This window comes from Eretmochelys imbricata, chromosome 6, assembly GCF_965152235.1.
Source record: "Eretmochelys imbricata isolate rEreImb1 chromosome 6, rEreImb1.hap1, whole genome shotgun sequence".
NCBI lineage: Eukaryota > Metazoa > Chordata > Testudines > Cheloniidae > Eretmochelys > Eretmochelys imbricata.
In genome coordinates, this window is record NC_135577.1 from 106,560,844 (window position 1) to 106,579,181 (window position 18,338).

At 36.3% G+C, this 18,338-nt stretch overlaps 1 protein-coding gene across 4 annotated transcripts in view; it reads left to right on the top strand.

Moving 5' to 3' along the window:
* PAPOLA (poly(A) polymerase alpha) overlaps positions 1-18,338 on the top strand; it is a 97,634-nt gene that overhangs the window by 24,768 nt on the left and 54,528 nt on the right. For 2 of the 4 annotated variants that reach the window (XM_077819336.1, XM_077819337.1), the window contains exons 2-11: positions 5,493-5,666; positions 6,321-6,387; positions 7,906-7,987; positions 8,551-8,660; positions 9,041-9,094; positions 10,496-10,607; positions 13,660-13,749; positions 13,855-13,993; positions 15,629-15,701; positions 17,360-17,480. In XM_077819336.1, the coding sequence (XP_077675462.1) occupies positions 5,493-5,666; positions 6,321-6,387; positions 7,906-7,987; positions 8,551-8,660; positions 9,041-9,094; positions 10,496-10,607; positions 13,660-13,749; positions 13,855-13,993; positions 15,629-15,701; positions 17,360-17,480 (1,022 nt within the window). Of the gene's footprint in view, positions 1-5,492; positions 5,667-6,320; positions 6,388-7,905; positions 7,988-8,550; positions 8,661-9,040; positions 9,095-10,495; positions 10,608-13,659; positions 13,750-13,854; positions 13,994-14,298; positions 17,481-18,338 lie in introns of those variants that run through there. The other 2 variants (XR_013346427.1, XM_077819338.1) reach the window with 2 other exon arrangements.

Sequence of the window (18,338 nt, forward strand, 5' to 3'; positions counted from 1 at the left end):
AGGGAGAGCTCTCCCAGCGTTTCTGATACTCCACCTCCATGAGGGGTTAGCGCCGTGCTCCCAGTGCTCGGAGCCTGTCTACGCTAGTGCTTTAAAGTGCTCAGACTTGCTGTGCTCAGGGGTGTGATTTTTCACACCCCTGAGCCAGCAAGTTAGAGCACTATAAAATGTAAGTGTAGACAAGCCCTGAGACACAGTACCTAGGTCAGGGAAAGAACAATGAGGGTTAGATCGGTTTAACTGTGTCACTCGGGTGTGGATTTTTCACACCCCGAGCATATGTAGTTGAAACAGCTTAATTTTCTAATGTAGACAGGGGCTTGAGGGGACAGAATTGCTGGTATGGTTCAACTAGTTCTTCCATTACAGCCCCACAATTCACCTTTAGTCTTTTGAAATCTCTTGGAATTCACTGCTTCTGGAAGCTGTGCTGGGAACTGTGGCATAGGTACCTAGAGGAAATTGTTACTGAGGCTATGTTTACACTGCCACTTATGTCAGCAAAACTTATGTGGCTCGGGTTGTAAATATTCCGCCCCGTTAGCAACACAAGTTACGTGGGCATAAGCTCTAGTGTGCACAGTTATGGCAGCCGGAGAGCTTTCTGCCGTTGGCATAGAGCAGCTACATGAGAAATTTTACAGCGGCGCAGCTGCATCGGTACAGCTCTCTAGTGTAGACATAGCCTGAGATTGTTTAGAGTAGTGCTCCTGTTGAAGCAGGGTAGACATGCAAAAATTCTTAAATTAATTCAGCATGTTTAATGTGGACACACTGAACTGTTTGTGTTTATGTGGATGCAGTAGCACAGTGGTTCTCAAACTTTTGTACTGGTGACCCCTTTCACATAGCAAGTCTGAGTGTGACACCCCACCCTAAAAAATTTAAAAAACATTTTTATATATTTAACACCATTACAAATGCTGGAGGCAAAGCGGGGTTTGGGGTGAAGGTTGACAGTTCATGCCCCCACCCCCATGTAATAACCTCGCAACCCCCAGTGGGGTCCCGACCCCCAGTTTGAGAACCCCTGCAGGAACAGATCACTTAACTGTTGACTTCTCTAGTGGAGGCAAGGCCTTGGGATTTTCTTTAGTATTTATCGTTGTAGTATTTAAACACTATAAACTAAATCAGCATGGTGAAAATCCCTAGTGAACTTCGAGATTTCTGCTCCTGCTGTGCTCCTGGGAGAGACTGCTTGCAGGGTATTAATCATCTTGCCAGTTATGGTAGAAGTGTTTTACTGAAGAGGAGGATCTTTCAGCACGTCCCAAAATTCATCAAGATTTGGATTAATTTTATTTCTGAAAGTTTACTGTTATTAATACTGTCCCAACTGAGACAAATCATGATAATAAAAGGTAATTAGGCTAGGTCAGTTTCCTGGGAGATGTCCCACTAAAGTTCTCCTGATTAAATGTGTCCCAGATAAGAACAGTATATTGTAACATGTGATGCTTATGCACCAGTTTCTCCAGTGGAGGAAAGCTGCGAACTAGAGCATCAGATGTAACAGTTGTGGAGAGCTGGAGGATTGTACAGTACCCCTGGAGCAGGTTTCTGTTCTTACAACATCCATGATAGACTCTTCAATGTCCATACAGAAAGGACAGGGCTTTACTCTTTTTTTTTTTTTTTTTAAATGTCTTGTGGGGATAATACTATCCATGCAATAAACTGCATGGAACTCAATTTATATAATTTAAGAATGAAGGCCAGAGCCAGTATTGTCTACAAGACTTTAACCTTGACTTCCGTGAGCCCATGATGCCAAATGTGATGAGCAGATTGCTAAACCATTCTCTGCATCAGAGCCTAAACGCTCCATTACTCTGTAGATCAAATACTAAGCTTGAAAAATGTACCCAATGCTTACTGGTCCAGGCAATACATCTAATTATCAGGAAAACTTTTCCAGTTTCACGAAATCACATGCCCCTTGCTTGTCGGGACCTCTTGTGACTGAAGATCCTGGTCTCCTCTGAGTTTGAAGTTGGAGCTTCCAATTAAAGCTACTTCTCCCACCCACAAACACCAGGTAAAACAATTTATGCTGCCCTTCTCAATGCTGACTCCACAGTGGGGTCGCATGAGGACTCCTACACAGAGAGCCCTTTATTGGCATAGAAGTGGCTAAGGTATCCTGCCTCTTGGACTGGTCTACAGCCTACCTGAAAACAGGGAACAGGAGGCTGAGAAGCAGGGATGCTGCAGCCAGTCTGAAGACCAACAGCAGTGTGACTCCTGCCTGCATCACTATGACAACATAAGAATGACCATGTGGGTCAGACCAGCTGTGCGTATAGCTCAATATTCTGTCTACTGACAGTGGCCAGTGCCACATGCTTCAGAGGGAATGAACAGAACAGGGGGGCTTATGGAGTGATCCATCCCCTGTTGTCCACTTCCAGGTCCTGGCAGTTCAGAGGTTTAAAGACACCTAAAGTATGGGTTGAGTCTCTGACTACCGTGCCTAATAGCCATCAATGAACTTATCCTCTATGAACTTACTTAATTCTTTTTTGAAGCCCGTTACATTTTTGACCTTCAGATCACCTTTTGTCAACGAGTTCCACAAATTGATTGTTATGTGAAATAGCACCTCGTTTTTTTGTTTTAAACCTGCTCCCTATTCATTTCATTGGGTGACCCCTGATTCTTGTGTTATATGAAGGGGTAAATAACACTTCTCTCTTCACTTTCTCCACACATTCATGATTTTATAGACCTCCATCATATTCTCTCTTTTCGAAGTTGTACAATCCCAGTCTTTTTAATCTCTCCTCATATGGAAGCTGTTCCATTCCCCTAATCATTTTTGTTGCCCTTCTCTTTACCTTTTTCAGTTTTAATATATTTTTGGGATGGGGCAGCCAGAACTGCACACGGTATTCAAGATGTGGGAATACCAGGGATTTATATAGTGGCATGATAGTTTGTCGTATTTTCTCTCCCTTTTCTAATGGTTCCTAACATTGTTAGCTTTTTTGGTTGCTGCTGTACACTGAGTAGCTGTTTTTGACAACTATCCTTGATGATTCCAAGATTTCTTTCATGTCTGGTAATGCCTAATTTAGACCCCATGATTTTGTATATATATTTGGGATTGTTTTCCCAATATGCGTTACTTGCATTTATCAAGACTGAATTTCATCTGTGATTTTTTTTTTTTTGTTGTTGTTGTTGTTGCCTGGTCACCCAATTTTGTGAGATCGCTTTGTAACTCTTCTCAGTCCGCTTTGGACTTAACTATCTTGAGTAATTTTGTGTTGTCTGCAAACGTTGCTACCTCACTCTTTACCCCCCTTTTCCAGGTCATTTATGAGTATGTTGAACAGTGCTAGTCCCAGTACATATCCTTGGGGGAATCCTACTATTTCTGCTTTCCATTGTGAAAACTGATTATTTATTCCTACCATTTGTTTCGTCTTTTTAACCAGTTACTGATCCATAAGAGGGCCTTCCCTCTTAGCCCATGACTGATTACTTTGCTAAAGAGCTTTTGCTGGGGGACCTTTCAAAGCTTTCTGAAAGTTCAAGTATGCTATTTCAGCTGGATCATGGTTGTTGAATCCCTCAAAGAATTCTAATAGATTGGTGAGACATGATTTCCCTTTACAAAAGCTGTGTTGACTCTTCCCCAACGTAATGGTGCTCCTTTGTGTCTGATCATTCTGTTCTTTACTATAGGTTCAAACAATTTGCCTGGTACTGAAGTTAGTCTTAGAGGCCTGTAGCTGTCAGGATTGGCTTTGGAACACCTTTTTAAAAACAGGTGTTGCATTAGCTACCCTCCAGTCATCTGGTAAAAATGATGATTTAGGAGAGAGCTTTTGTGTGTGGAGGTGCTCTGCTGACAGCACCCACTCCACGCTGACTCAGGCTTTTTTCCTGCTACTGTTACTAGCCCCTGTTACAATTCTTCATGCCTCCCTTTCTCCTGCATGCACCACTATTCATTCTTTGTTCTTCTCATCCTCCAACCTATCAGTACTTAAAATTTTTTTAAACTGTTACTTTATATTTTAGATTTATAAAATTAGAAATTGTGGCTGCAAATGATTTTGGAATGTGATCTACGTAATTGGCAGCAAAAAATTATGGCTGGTTGTAGCGTTGTGCATGGTGGCATGGATTGAGAATCCCTGTTTGAAACTGTAGACGAAGCAAATAGTCCTATCTGAAAATTCTATATGCATATGTGAGTAAACTTTCAATGCTCATAATTTCAAACCCACAAACAGTTTCCTTCAAGGTGGGCTTTTTTCTTAGATTTCAGTGAGACCTGTACAAATCAATTTTGATCAAACTTGTAGTCATTGTCTGGTTATGCAAGTGTAAAACGTTTGATGAAACTGTTTGAGTTCTACCTGTGTAACAACATTTCCCAAACATTTAGCTTACTGTTTCAAAAATTAACTTGTGCTGAAGTGAACCAAGGAAAACTTTCAATGCAAACGTTCATTTCTCAAGTTATGAGCAATTGGAAAAGGAGGGAACATGGGGGCTGGGCTCTAAGGGAAAACATATTGCAACTTAACTTTAGTGGATGCTGTCAACTTTACTATAATATAATCTGGAAGAAGTTAATCATATCCAGAGAAATTTGATGGCTAAATACTTAACAAAAATGTTAGTGTACCTCTTGTAGCCTGTCAACTTTTTGGCTTCTAAATAAGAGTTCCTGAAGTCTGCTGTTGAGCTGCTGTTTGTCTTGAGAATAATATTTTAGTCAAAACATCTTTTCGCTACTCATTGTTCTGTTTTTTAGATATAACCATTTTTGGTCAAAAATATTAATTCTGTTCACTAATTTTAATCTGAATGACTGTTTTTAAGGAACTTCAGTCATCTGCACTCAAGGATAGTTATGTATTTCAGGATTTTCTTTATAGGTCAATTATCAAACAATTTCTGTATCTAATAAAACTAGATCTTCTTTTAAATTAACTTTTACATAATCAGCTCAAATTTAATTAATTGGTTCTTGATTTTGTTTTTTAGAACTCTTCTGAAGTTGTATTTTTTTCCCTGATTCTGAAATACATTATCATCTTAAAACTGTTCCTGATGGCAAATTTCTCGCATTCTTAACATCACTGCGGCCTTGTCCATGCACGCAAATTGCACTGGTTTAATTACAATTGTTTTAAAATTGATGTAATTATACTGGTGGACATGTACATTACTTTTAAAATCAACATAAGTTAGTTGTAAACCAAAATATTTAGGGACCAGATCTGAGTAAGGTGACATTTTATAGTAACTTTTCACAGTAACGATCACACCTTGATCAAGAGTAGATTAAAATCATTACATAAACTCACCTTAAAGTCACAACTTATTCTGGTTATGTGATATAATGGCTGCAAATAAGAGATTTATCCTGTTTTTTCATTGATCTGTCTTTGTGCTGGTTATTCGATGATGACAACTTCTGCTATTTTCTTTCATGTTTCTGACAGTAATTTTATCTAATTATTTTTTAGTCCAGTTACAACCCAGGGATCACAACAAACACAGCAGCTACAGAAGCATTATGGCATTACCTCACCTATCAGTTTGGCTGCCCCCAAGGAGATTGACTGTCTACTTACCCAGAAATTAATTGATACCCTAAAGCCCTTCGGTGTGTTTGAAGAAGAGGAGGAACTGCAGCGCAGGTGAGTGAATGTTGCAGTAGTTGCTTTCTAATATTAATTTAAAGAGTATTTCAGTGTAATGAAAAATCATGTTTAAATTTAGTTTTCAAAATTAATAATTAACCTTATTGAAAGTGTCTGGATTCTTTTTTCTCAACAGTAGGAATCAGTGAGAAATCCCTCAGAATGCAGAGCTCTAACAGTTTTTTAGTGTCCCTAAGTTAAGGCTAGTCTTTGCATTTGGCAGTGTTAGTTTATGTATTAGTCCCATTTACTTTCCTCTATACATTTCCTGTTAAAACTTTCTGAAACAGATGTCTTTCTACTGTTCATTACTGCAAAAAACATGTGAACCTGAGCAAATGATAGAAAGTTCACATCTTTGGGAAGCACACGCTTAAAATGTGTGCACAGTTCATGCATACATGTATCCCAAAGAGCCCTTATTGGCTCAGATTACGAGATATTTGTTTGTTCAACTGGAGTAACAAAAATAGTGGAAATATTTGCAGACTGTATTCATTTCTGTAGCTGTATTAAAACAGATAAGATCTGCTGCTGTTAGACTTCCAATGTGCTCTATTTAACTTTTTATTGTAATGGTGATCAAAATCTTAATAAAGCAATTAGTTTGCTATAATTTTATTATTTTTGAATTCTCATGTATCAATACAGGATTCTAATTTTGGGGAAGTTAAATAATCTGGTAAAGGAATGGATACAGGAAATCAGTGAAATCAAGGTATGGATGTATTTTCCTTGTAGAGTTACTTGTATTAAAATTTCTTGCATACAAGATAATTCTAGCATGTATTCCTAGTTCAAGAGATGTATTTCACTTAATCTGTTGAGTCTTATCTCACTAGAAAATAAAAGTAAGATTCATTTCTTTCTGGATGTTCTTGATGTCACTTCTAGTAAACACTTACTAGATAGGTGTGCAAGACTGAAACGTCTGTGTTAATGGATGTGGAGAGATTTATCTTTAGCTGCTGCTTAATTTTCAAATCAGAGGGGGGAGCTATTCAACTACTAAAGTGGGATTGGAATTTATTATATATTCTTATTAAAAACTGAATTTTAACTTCAAGCTTAATTATCAACATAGTTTTGTTTGGTCATTTGAACCTGTGGTCGGGAGTAATAAAGTTCTTTTGAGACAGATAAATATATTTTGATAGGTAGAGCAAAATATAAGATCTTATTGTTTACATTGAGCCATTTTAACTTTTTCTATGAAGTTTAACTCTTCAGAACTTATTTAAATTGACATCTAATTACTATTTTCATTGTTACTTTCTTAGCGCAATAATGGGTTTTTAAATTTTTTTAAAACACTCTTTTAAATTGTCAGGCCATATTTTTTTAAGCTGCTCTCATTTTCAAGTTCTTAGAGATATGAACTTGAAAATCACATTTCTATGTGAATTTTTACATAATATATTTAAGACCAAAGATTACTATAACTAAAAGCCTTTTTTCAACTTACTTTGTGTGTAATTGATTTTACTGTTTTCTCTGTATAGTTAGGTTTTCCTTGTGTGAATGTCTACTCACACATTAAACAGAAGGGGAAAACCTTTACATTCATTTTTCACTTTTATTTTAAAACCAAAATTGGCAAGTGGGGCTTAGGTTGCATGGATTTGGTAGTTTTAAATATTATACTTGTCCATCTTGTTGATGATTTTTGTCTTGGATACATTTATATTTAGTAAGTTTCCTAGAAGTAAATCACAGTTGAAGGAAATAACCGTATAATAAACATAATTAATGTTTTCATGCATACCAGATTAGATACACCTCAGTCTTTATGCAATAGACTAAGTTCCTCTCTGTCTCAAATGTGCTAAATAAGTTACTACAGCAAGCTTAAGCAGAACACCCCGTGTCCAGAAACTGTCTTTTGACTGTTGATTCACAGGTAACCAAATGATTACAACTAATCGAATTTCTAGCACTATAGTGTATATATATTTGTCACGTCATATGCATGGTTCCTGAGTGTCAAATTATTACCTTTGTCTGCCACCAAATTCCATTATTGTGACCTAGAATTGATTGGATAACTTCTGGGTGTTGGTGTATTTATTTAAAATGAGAACAAACTATCCTAACAGGAATAAGCTTTAATCTATGCAATTTAACATCTATTTTCTGAATTACTTTTGTTTGCATTGTTATGTTCTCTTGTAACTGTTGTCCATTGTCTGAATATACTTTGCTTATAAAATAACTAGTTGTATATTTGTTCCATTAGAATCTTCCACAATCCGTAATAGAAAATGTTGGAGGAAAAATTTTTACGTTTGGATCCTACCGACTAGGGGTGCACACAAAAGGTAAAATTTACCTTGCTAATTATGAAAAAAATTATATATCTGACCTAATGAAGTATTTATAAAATGTCATAGGTAAGACATTAGAAATGTTACTTTGGTTTTGAAGCATCATGTGGCTCTGGTAAGTATGTAATTTCATATAATGCCTTAAAAGGAGGGAGAATCAGTTCAAAATAAGATACCTTGAACCCTTTCTGTTCAAGGTCTGGGAGGGAGAAGGGCTGAAGTCACAGAGATGCATATAATTTTTTTGTACGAGGAATGGGTATATCTGGATTCTCGGGGCTTTAATGTACAGTTACTGAAAACTTTTGTAAACCTCCCTTACCAGAGATATATATGTAGGTATTTTCAATGTGTCCAGTGGTTGTAAAAAGACACATTCATTGTTACTTTTGGAGCACATCTTGAAATATCTTGTACTTAGATTATAGCTGTATGAAGGATGACTGTTGCATTTTCCTTTGTTGCTAGAATGTTATGTTGTAGGCTATTGCTAGTATTCTCTGTGTATTTGTATAGAGTGTCTGTAGCCTCATGGTGTTTATGAACATGTGTTTTAGGAGCTGATATTGATGCATTATGTGTTGCACCAAGGCATGTTGACAGGAGCGACTTTTTCACTTCATTTTATGAAAAACTGAAACTACAGGAAGAAGTAAAAGACTTAAGGGTATGTTGGTCCTCTAACAAAGAGTTGTTAGGACACAAATGATGATGTAAAATTAGTGAACAGAATAAGTAAAGCAAAAGTGGTTTACATCTGTTAAGAGTAGGAAAGACTACAGTCAAATCCCACAAGATTCACGCCACGGTTTTAGTTCACATAAACTGAAAATAGCTACAACTTATCTATTAAAATGGTAGCATCCAACTTCTATTGTGTATTAAGTTTTGTCAGTTACTTCTATTTATTGCAATCATTTTGAGTCTGAAGGAGAAGAAATGTCAATATAAATTCTAATGCCGAAGTAATCATTTAAATTTGTCATTGTGTTATTTGTGGATACTCTTTTCCATGTTGAAAATAATACTGAATGTTTATTTTTCCAGGCTGTTGAAGAGGCATTTGTCCCAGTTATCAAACTGTGTTTTGATGGGATAGAGGTAAGGTTTAGCCAGCTGTCTTTGAGTCTTGTTTTACTATAATCATAATCAAAACGTTAACACTTCTAAGGTTCCCCATGATGTGTGTGTAATTCCTATTAGAGTTATATGTCAAGGGGCCTGCTTGTGTGAACTGCTGATCAGACAAAGCTACCTTTTGAATGTTGCAAGTATTAGTACTAATAGAATACTCTTTGTCTGCAAGTCAATGAAAAATTGTTGTTTTTTTTAATTAGTACTAGCAAAAATTAACCCTTAATTGTCCAGTCTTCAAACTCAAAATTACTTCAAAAATTAAGGTGATCCTTTTGGTCCCAATAGTTTCACTCTACTACGAACAACACTGCCAGCTCCTGTCTTTGCCTTGGTCTTTTGGTTTCTCCCTTTCTGCTTACCTACTTTAATGAAACACAACTTTTTGCGCGTGGTGGTTGCCTTTTTCTAGGGCTCTTAACAGAGATGGTGGGGGTTTCCAGAAATTCATGGTCTTTCAGCACCATTCCTTACAAATTACAGGACTTTTGGTTGTTAGGGGATGATATTGTATGGGCACAAGCAATTGTAATCAAGATAAGATGTATTAAAAACAGAGAAAATAATATTTTGTAAAAGATAGTTTGCTAGATTTATATCTTAGGTATGGTATTTTCAGTTTAGTTACTGAAAAAACAGGAGTGAGTGGTTTACATCCCTTAAAAGTAGTCTCCTCTCTGACCACCTATCAACCCATCAGCTTCCTTTATTGATGATAATCCAACTCTGCTGCCTCCAGAGATCTTTTATCAAATCTATTTAATAATACTTACAGTTTAAACACGCTGAAAATATGTATACCACGACACTACATATAGTGCCAAATTCGTGTTTTTTTTAAACAAACCATGCAAACTTATTCATTTGATGGTTTGCCAGGATTTCAGACCGTGACTTTTTTCTGTTTAAACAAACAAACAAAAAAAGTTTAAAAGTCACGGGAATTATAGCCATGACAAATCAATAGCCTTAATTAGTAACATGTAAGCTTCAGCAAGTTCAGTGCCAGGCAAATTTATTCACTTCTTTTCTGCAATTCAGTAGTATTTGCAAGGAAAACTGACTCCGACCGGTTTCCCTATTCAACCTCAGACTAGATGAATTGGGTCGTTTCTTGCATCCTAGAGTTGACTTTGAGGTAATATCATAGGAAGCAGGGCGGATGCTGAGAGCATTTCTTTTAACACTTATTAGGGGTAAACACATTCAGGCTTAGGCCATTTAGTTTGTGGAAAGAGATTTATTACCCTAAAGGGAATAAGTGCTTTTTCTTCATGGTAGAAAACTTGATTAAAATAATGCACTAAATAACTTGATTGAGGGTTAAAAGTCAATTTTTGTTTTGTTTTTTTTTGTTTTTTTTTTTAGATTGATATTTTGTTTGCAAGATTAGCACTGCAAACTATTCCTGAGGATTTGGACCTTCGAGATGATAGCCTACTTAAAAATTTAGACATTAGATGCATACGAAGTCTTAACGGTATGTATACAACTTTGAATTTTTAAGTATCGGTTTCTCTGTCAAGTTAGTTTCAAATGGTGTGTGCGGAGGAGAGGCAGTTCAATAGGTATGTAGCTGAGTTGCAAAGTTTAAGTGAACTCATGGTGGCTCAACTTGCTTAGATTTAAAGTAACTTGTCCAAGCCAATACTATATGACATTTTGAAAAATTGGCTGTTCTTTTTGTTAGTCAGATTCTTTTGCCTTCTTGTCAAATCATATCTGAAACATCAAAGCCTAGAAACTTGAAATTGGGTTGGTTGTGGATTTCTCACCAAGAGCACTAGCCACTTATACATGAAATAAATAAATATAGCAGTCTCTTCCATGGCAAAATAGGAATGTCAAAACACTACTGATTTGAGGGCTATCTAGTATCAGGATTACTTGCCAGGTCCTGTCAGACCCTCAGTAAATTTGGCAAGTTTTTATAGTTGATCTAACTTCTGAGGTGTGAAATAAGCATTTTCATTGACATCTCAAAATGTAAGTGTAGATGAAAATTGCATTTTTATATAATGCAACTGTGTTGCAACTCTGTACTCAGGGTCACATGTTTTGTCACAAAATAGGCATAAAAACTGAAGTGAGGGCTCTTTGGTTTCTGTGGCAAATTGGAACTTCTGACTGCTTCAAGTAAATTTAAAAAGTAGGCATTTTATTCAGTTAAGTACAGAATAAAAATGTAATCAGGACAGTATTCCTTGTTCTATTAAAGTCAGTTTTATTTGGCCTTCAAATTTTCAGCACCATTGTGCCTTCTGCTTGTGTGAAATGTCTTGGGAAGGGGCCCTGAACTCCTGGCTCCCACCAACTAGCTGTCTCCCTGAGTTAAACAGCAATAGTTGCCACCATACGTTAACTGGAGAAGTTTTGCTAAAATCGGTGAAGCTGTTAAAGTTAGTACTATAATGCATCCATAAGCTTTAGAGTTGGCACTCCATTGAGTTAATGGTATAGTTTATATCTCTGAGCTGTTTGATGCTGTTCCTTTACAAACTCACCACTGCAACGGTACGTGTTTGGAAGATTTCACAACCATCAGGGCTATAAGCTTAATTTTTCAACACTATTGTTGATATTCTGCAGTCCAATTTTATGTCAAATTCCGTAGCAATGAATTGCATAAAAATCTGGTCCTAGTTATAAGAAGTCTGTGTGCAACATCTCTGTTCTTCATATTTCTGTTGTGTTTGTACACTGCTGTTATGCAGGTACCACCCTTTTTGTATGTTGTATTAATTTTTATTAGGGCTGTCAAGCGATTAAAAAAATGAATAGTGCAATAAATCGCACTGTTAAACAATAGTATAATACCATTTATTTTTGGATGTTTTTAACATTTTCAAATACATTGATTTTAATTACAACACAGAATACAAAGTGTACTTTGTATTTTTATTTTTGATTACAAATATTTGCCCTGTAAAAATCAAAAAGTGTTTGTTTTTTCAATTCACCTAATACAAATACTGTAGTATAATCTCTTTATCATGAGAGTTGAGCTTACAAATATAGAATTATGTACAAAAAATAACTGCATTCATAAACAAAACAATGTAAAACTTTAGAGCCTATAAGTCCACTCAGTCCTATTTCTTGTTCAGGCAATTGCTCAGAAAAACAAGTTTGTTTACATTTGCAGTAGATGATGCTGCCCGCTTCTTGTTCACAATGTCACCTGAAAGTGAGAACAGGCGTTCACATGGGAGTTTTGTAGCCAGCATTGCAAGGTATTTACGTGCCAGATACGAATGTTTAGCATATGTCCCTTTGTGCTTCAACCACCATTCCAGAGGACAGGCATCCATGCTGATGACTGGTTCTGCTTGAAAACAATCCAAAGCAGTGCGGACTGACGCATGTTCATTTTCATCACCTGAGTCAGATGCCACCAGCAGAAGGTTGATTTTCTTTTTTGGTGGTTTGGATTCTGTAGTTTCTGCAGTTTTGCTCTTTTAAGAGTTCTGAAAGAATGCTCCACACCTCGTCCCTCTCAGATTTTGGATGGCACTTCAGTTTTTTAAACCTTGGGTCACGTGCTGTAGCTATCTTTAGAAATCTCACATTGGTACAGTCCTTGTGTTTTGTCAAATCTACAGCGAAAGTGTTCTTAAAATGAACATGTGCTGAGTCATCATCCAAGACTACTATATAAGGTGTTCAATCACAAATTTAATTAACGTATTATTTTTAATGAGCGTCATCAGCATGGAAGCATGTCCTCTGGAATGATGGCCGAAGCATGAAGGGACATACGAATGTTTAGCATATCTGGCACGTAAAATACCTTGCAATGCCGGCTACAAAACGCCCATGCGAACGCCTGTTCTCACTTTATGGTGACGTAAATAAGAAGCAGGCAGCATTATCTCCCATAAATGTAAACAAACTTGCCTGTCTTAGCGATTGGCTGAACAAGAAGTAGGACTGAGTAGACTGGTAGGCTCTGAAGTTTCACATTGTTTTGTTTTTGAGTGCAGTTATGTAACAAAAAAATCTACATTTGTAAGTTGCAATTTTATGATAGAGATTGCACTACAGTACTTGTAGTAGGTGAATTGAATAACACTTTATCATTTTTACAGTGCAAATATTAGTAATAAAAAATAATATAAAGCGAGCACTGTATACTGTGTATTCTGTGGTGTAATTGAAATCAATTTATTTGAAAATGTAGAAAAACTTCCAAAATTTCAGTTGGTATTCTATTCTTTAAAAGTGCAATTACAACTGTGATTAAGTGTGATTAATTTTTTGAGTTAATTGCGTGAGTTAACTGCGATTAATTGACAGCCCTAATTTTTATATGAATTATCCTTTCTTCCCCAAAATGCTGCTGCTGTACAACATAATAAAAAGCATATGAAAATATATTAAAAGCAAACACCCTTTTCACATTCAAAACTTAAGTGAGCCAAGTGTGAAATGTAATTTCTTGTTGTGCTGATCTTTGTTAGATTTGAAGGTGGGGTGAGGGCAGATTCTTTATCGTTAACCATTAGAGGTAACAAGTGCTTTCTGTTGGCCAGGTTGCAGGGTAACCGATGAAATTTTACATCTAGTACCAAACATCGACAACTTCAGGTTAACACTGAGAGCTATCAAACTGTGGGCAAAACGTAAGTTTAGTCTCAGAAAACAGGTTCTCGATAAATTCTTATCAGTGACAACTGATGATGATGACTAACTCTCTTCTTCTGTCTTTTTCCCCCCTGCATCAACAGGCCACAACATCTATTCCAATATACTAGGTTTCCTTGGTGGTGTTTCCTGGGCTATGTTAGTAGCAAGAACTTGCCAGCTTTATCCAAATGCAATAGCATCAACTCTTGTACATAAATTTTTCTTGGTATTTTCTAAATGGTATGTTTTAATTTTAGATTACACTAAAATAAAATTGTTTGTAGACACTGAATTTTAGTCTTGTTTCTATGGCATTTCTTCAGCTGGTGTCAGGTTAAGTTGGTAGTTTACAAAGTATATTGCTGCCTCCGTGTTAGTGAATTGTGTTATCTGATGAGCTAGACAACATAGCCTTTTGTTAAAGGTTATATGACATACTACTGTTTAGCCTTTTAAAAAACCACAAACACAACAAAATTTTGCAGATTTTTAACTGGAAGGTTTTAAAACATTTGTGGTAACTCAGGACCTCTGTTACTTTTCAGATGTGACCCTTGCATAGTCCTAAATCAGAAAGAGCACGAAAATGTTGAAGAATTACTGTATATTCTGAGACATTAAAGGAATGGTGGTAGTATGCAAGGGGATTGTTCATTAAAATGCAAAGTAAATTTGGCAAAACATGTAACTTGCATAGAATAGTTGCCTAAAATTTTCCAGAAGGGTTGTATCTGTAACCTTGAGCTATGTGTTCCCTCGTGTGAGATGTTGAGGGAGACTTTCTAAAATCTTTGTACAAAATGACAACTAGATACTAAATTCAGCATGTCTGCTTTAACTTGCTAACATGAAGATCATTATTACTGTTCACTTTTTCTGAAAGTCCGTGGCTTCATAGTCTCTAGTATTTTTAGGGGGTTGATTCCTAAATAGAAAGTTGTTGACCTCATGTCACATGATGCTGATTCAGCAGATTGATTGAAACCCCCTTTTTATAGGGTACTGTACACTCAGAGCATATGCATTGCCAGTTTTATGTGAGGACTTTAAAAACTGTTGATCATGTGCCGTGCCCAAGAGCATAATGCACAAATATTGCAAAACCCCATTGCAGGTAACTCTCATTTTTATAATACTAATTTAAAGAAAACCTAGTTGGTCGCTATTAGACTATTAAATGTACTTCTTAATTGGCGGTGTTCTGTAGGGTTAAGGGCATCTTGAAGAGAAGAAGTGTTGCATTTCATTTAGAAAGTGTTTCATTCGGCATGCTTTTTCTTAAATAATCTGGATGGGAGAAACCTTTAAATTTAATGCATGTAGTTCATAGTAACTAATCATACAGCAGTGTACCATAGTCACAACTGATAGTTTCTTCTCTAGATTGTCGATGAACAGAACTAGCATGAAGACAGAATTAGTAGTACATCTTTGCAGAGGTGATTCCTTCAGTAATTCAGCCAGAGGTTATGCGTCTATTACAAGAGTGGTCAAGGTTTTGTGGCCTGCAATGTGCAGGTCAGACTAAATGATCAGGATGGTCCCTTCTGACCTTAAAGTCTGAGTATATTTGAAGAGCAATTTAAAGAAGTTTGCTTTACAGCTACTTGTTTTTTTCATTCCCTTAATTAAGAGGCACAAACTGCTTTGTGCTGATGCATTGGAGCAAATTGTTATAAATCCATGTAAAGTCGTTAGCTCAGCTACTAAAAACCAACAGTAGACTGACTTGACTTCAAGAGAGAAAAAAAAATCATCTGATGCTGTGCCAGGAGGGCAAAATGAAGAAGGATCACATTCAAAAGTATTGTGTGTTTTACAGAATAAGTCATTATGTCCATTAGTCTTATTCAGTGCTACAATCTTTTTAAACAGGGAATGGCCAAATCCAGTGCTATTGAAACAGCCAGAAGAATGCAATCTTAATTTGCCTGTATGGGACCCAAGGGTTAGTGTATTATTTTTTCCCAGTATAAATTACACTGTACAGTAGAGTAAATCAACTGCTTAAAGAAACCCAGGGACACTTTATTTTTAGATTATAAATGAACTTAATGTGTGGATATTACATTTTCTTTCTGGTAACTTCATCTATAATTCTTCCATACTGTGCAGAACATAATTAGTTCACATTCTGTAAACTACATCTAAACTCGAGATTTTTTAGTAACTGTGCTTTTTGTCCAACTTCAGCAGTAAGTGATCTAAATAAATGCTTGCTAAATGCTCCCTGTACAATTTTTATATAAATAGATACATACACTAAAGCAATTTGTTAGAACATAGATCACACTTCTTTATGACATTTCACTGTCTGGGTGATTGATTAACTTATTTTCAAAATTGTATTTTAACTGCTGTGGTACATTTGTTGTAAATTTTGCAATAATATGTCCTTTGTGTTTTGGACCAAAGGGGAATACAAATATTAAATAAATAAATAAATAAATAAAACTAACTTTGCCTTTCTTTCAGTTACCATAATTTTGACCTCTCTACTTCGTAGCATCTTCATGATTTATATTTTTCACTTTAAAAGTTGAAAAACGTGTAAGGACTCAGAGTAACATCCTATGCTAAACATAAAACCATTATTATTTAAGGTGTAAATAGGGGGTATTGTCAAATAGGAAATGTACTATTTCACCAATAGTGAAATGTTCTTAGGGTTCATCTTCGGGGGGGGGAGCCAGTGTGAGCACAATAGGCTTGAAAGCTGTACTGCATGACCTATGTTTTTAAATACATTTTCCGCTTGCTTTGACAAAAGTCTACATTTAAATAACGTCTGGGTTGTGATGTAAAGTAAGATTAAAACAATGTTCTTAAGTCACCCTATTGTTCCTGTTGTAGGGGTTTGAGGTCAGTGTGTGATGTTACGAACCATATGTGCTGTAGTAACTAAACAAAACAGGGTAAGTTAAGGACAGGGTTTGAACCTTAACTTCAAATTTACAACCTGACAAAACACAAGATCACTAGCTTAACGTTATTTAAATGTGATTTTGTCTTTGCTGTTTCCTTCTTTTATTTCCCCATGTGCTGTTTTTTAATAAAGGATATGTTAACACAAGAGCTACTTCCCTCAGGATGCCCAGAGCCTTTCCTCTTAGACTGGCTCTTTATTTTCAGTAGTGTTATAGGAATAAATCAGACATCATATTTCAAAGGGTCTCAACACAGCTGTTTCTCTGAAGGTGTCCAAGATGCTCATGTGGTAATGAGGTACCCGTGTTTCAGTATGATCACAGGCTAGCTTCCATTGCAGATGTAATAATAAATTCACCACTTATCTATTTCAGTTGGTATTTTTAGCTTTAAAAACTACCCAGTATCGATAGTGAGGCATGCTGATAGTTTATGATCTTCTCTGTTCCATTTGAGTTTGGAATAACTTCCACAATGTAATTTACTTGTAGGAATATGCAGACAAGATGTTATTCTTGAGTATTCTCCACTTCTGTGCACAGTTGTTCAGTCTAATTTGTGTACTAAGATCTCATTTGTTACATTGGAATTTAAGATTCATTTTAGCAAAGAGAGAATTCCAAATTTTTTTATTTTGTGTGTGCTTGAAGAAAACTGATTGGCTGTTGTTATATATAGGTAAATCCCAGTGATAGGTACCATCTTATGCCTATAATTACACCAGCATACCCACAGCAGAACTCTACCTACAATGTGTCCGTTTCTACACGGATGGTCATGGTTGAGGAGTTTAAACAAGGTAAGTATTATCTTATGCTCTTATATATTCCAAAAGACTTTAAAATAATTCCATCATAGGCACAACATTGTTTTGGAATAATTAGTTGACGACAACAAGCATCCTTCCTAAAGCAACTGAATCAGTCAGTCTTCTTTACTTCATATTTTGTCTGTAACTTGGAAATTTAATGGATATTTATAAATATTTATAAATAATCCATTTCTTCCTTCCAGAAATTGATCATTATTAATTGGAAAGTAGCATTCTCTGTAAATGGGAATCATACCCTGACAATTGGTTCTTTCTAGGCTGTTCCAGTGGTCTTACAGTCTGCATTACCATGTGGAGGACTACAGTGCAATTCTGTCATCTTTGCTGGCATGTGCTAGTGGTGCTAAGGAGGCAGGATGCTTAGCTGTTTAAGAAAATTAGGAGAATGGTACCTTGCCTCAGTTGAGTTAAACCTTCTGACAGTCAAAGGACATTTACTGAGACAGTCTTGGCCAGGCAAGGCCTTGATGCACATGGGGAAATACTGATAATTCTCATCAGGATGTTGTGCTCACTTTCCCATTTCTAACAGTCATCTGTCCCAACACGTAACCCTCATCCCAAAGAGGATTTAAGCCCTATAAGGAAAACCTTTTCCTTTCCTTCGTGGGTTTAGCACATTTCCTCTGCGGCATGTTCAGCCTTATTCCAGGAAAGTGAACAAGAACCAGAAGAGAATAAAATTCTCTGGTGGTGTAGTAGAGCTTTGCAATACAATAGTCTGGTCCAATTAAGCTTGTAAGAAACTTTGTAACAACACACACTGAGTAGCTGATGACGATACATATAAAATACCACTGGGAGCAAAGTTTGTTGGATGAGACG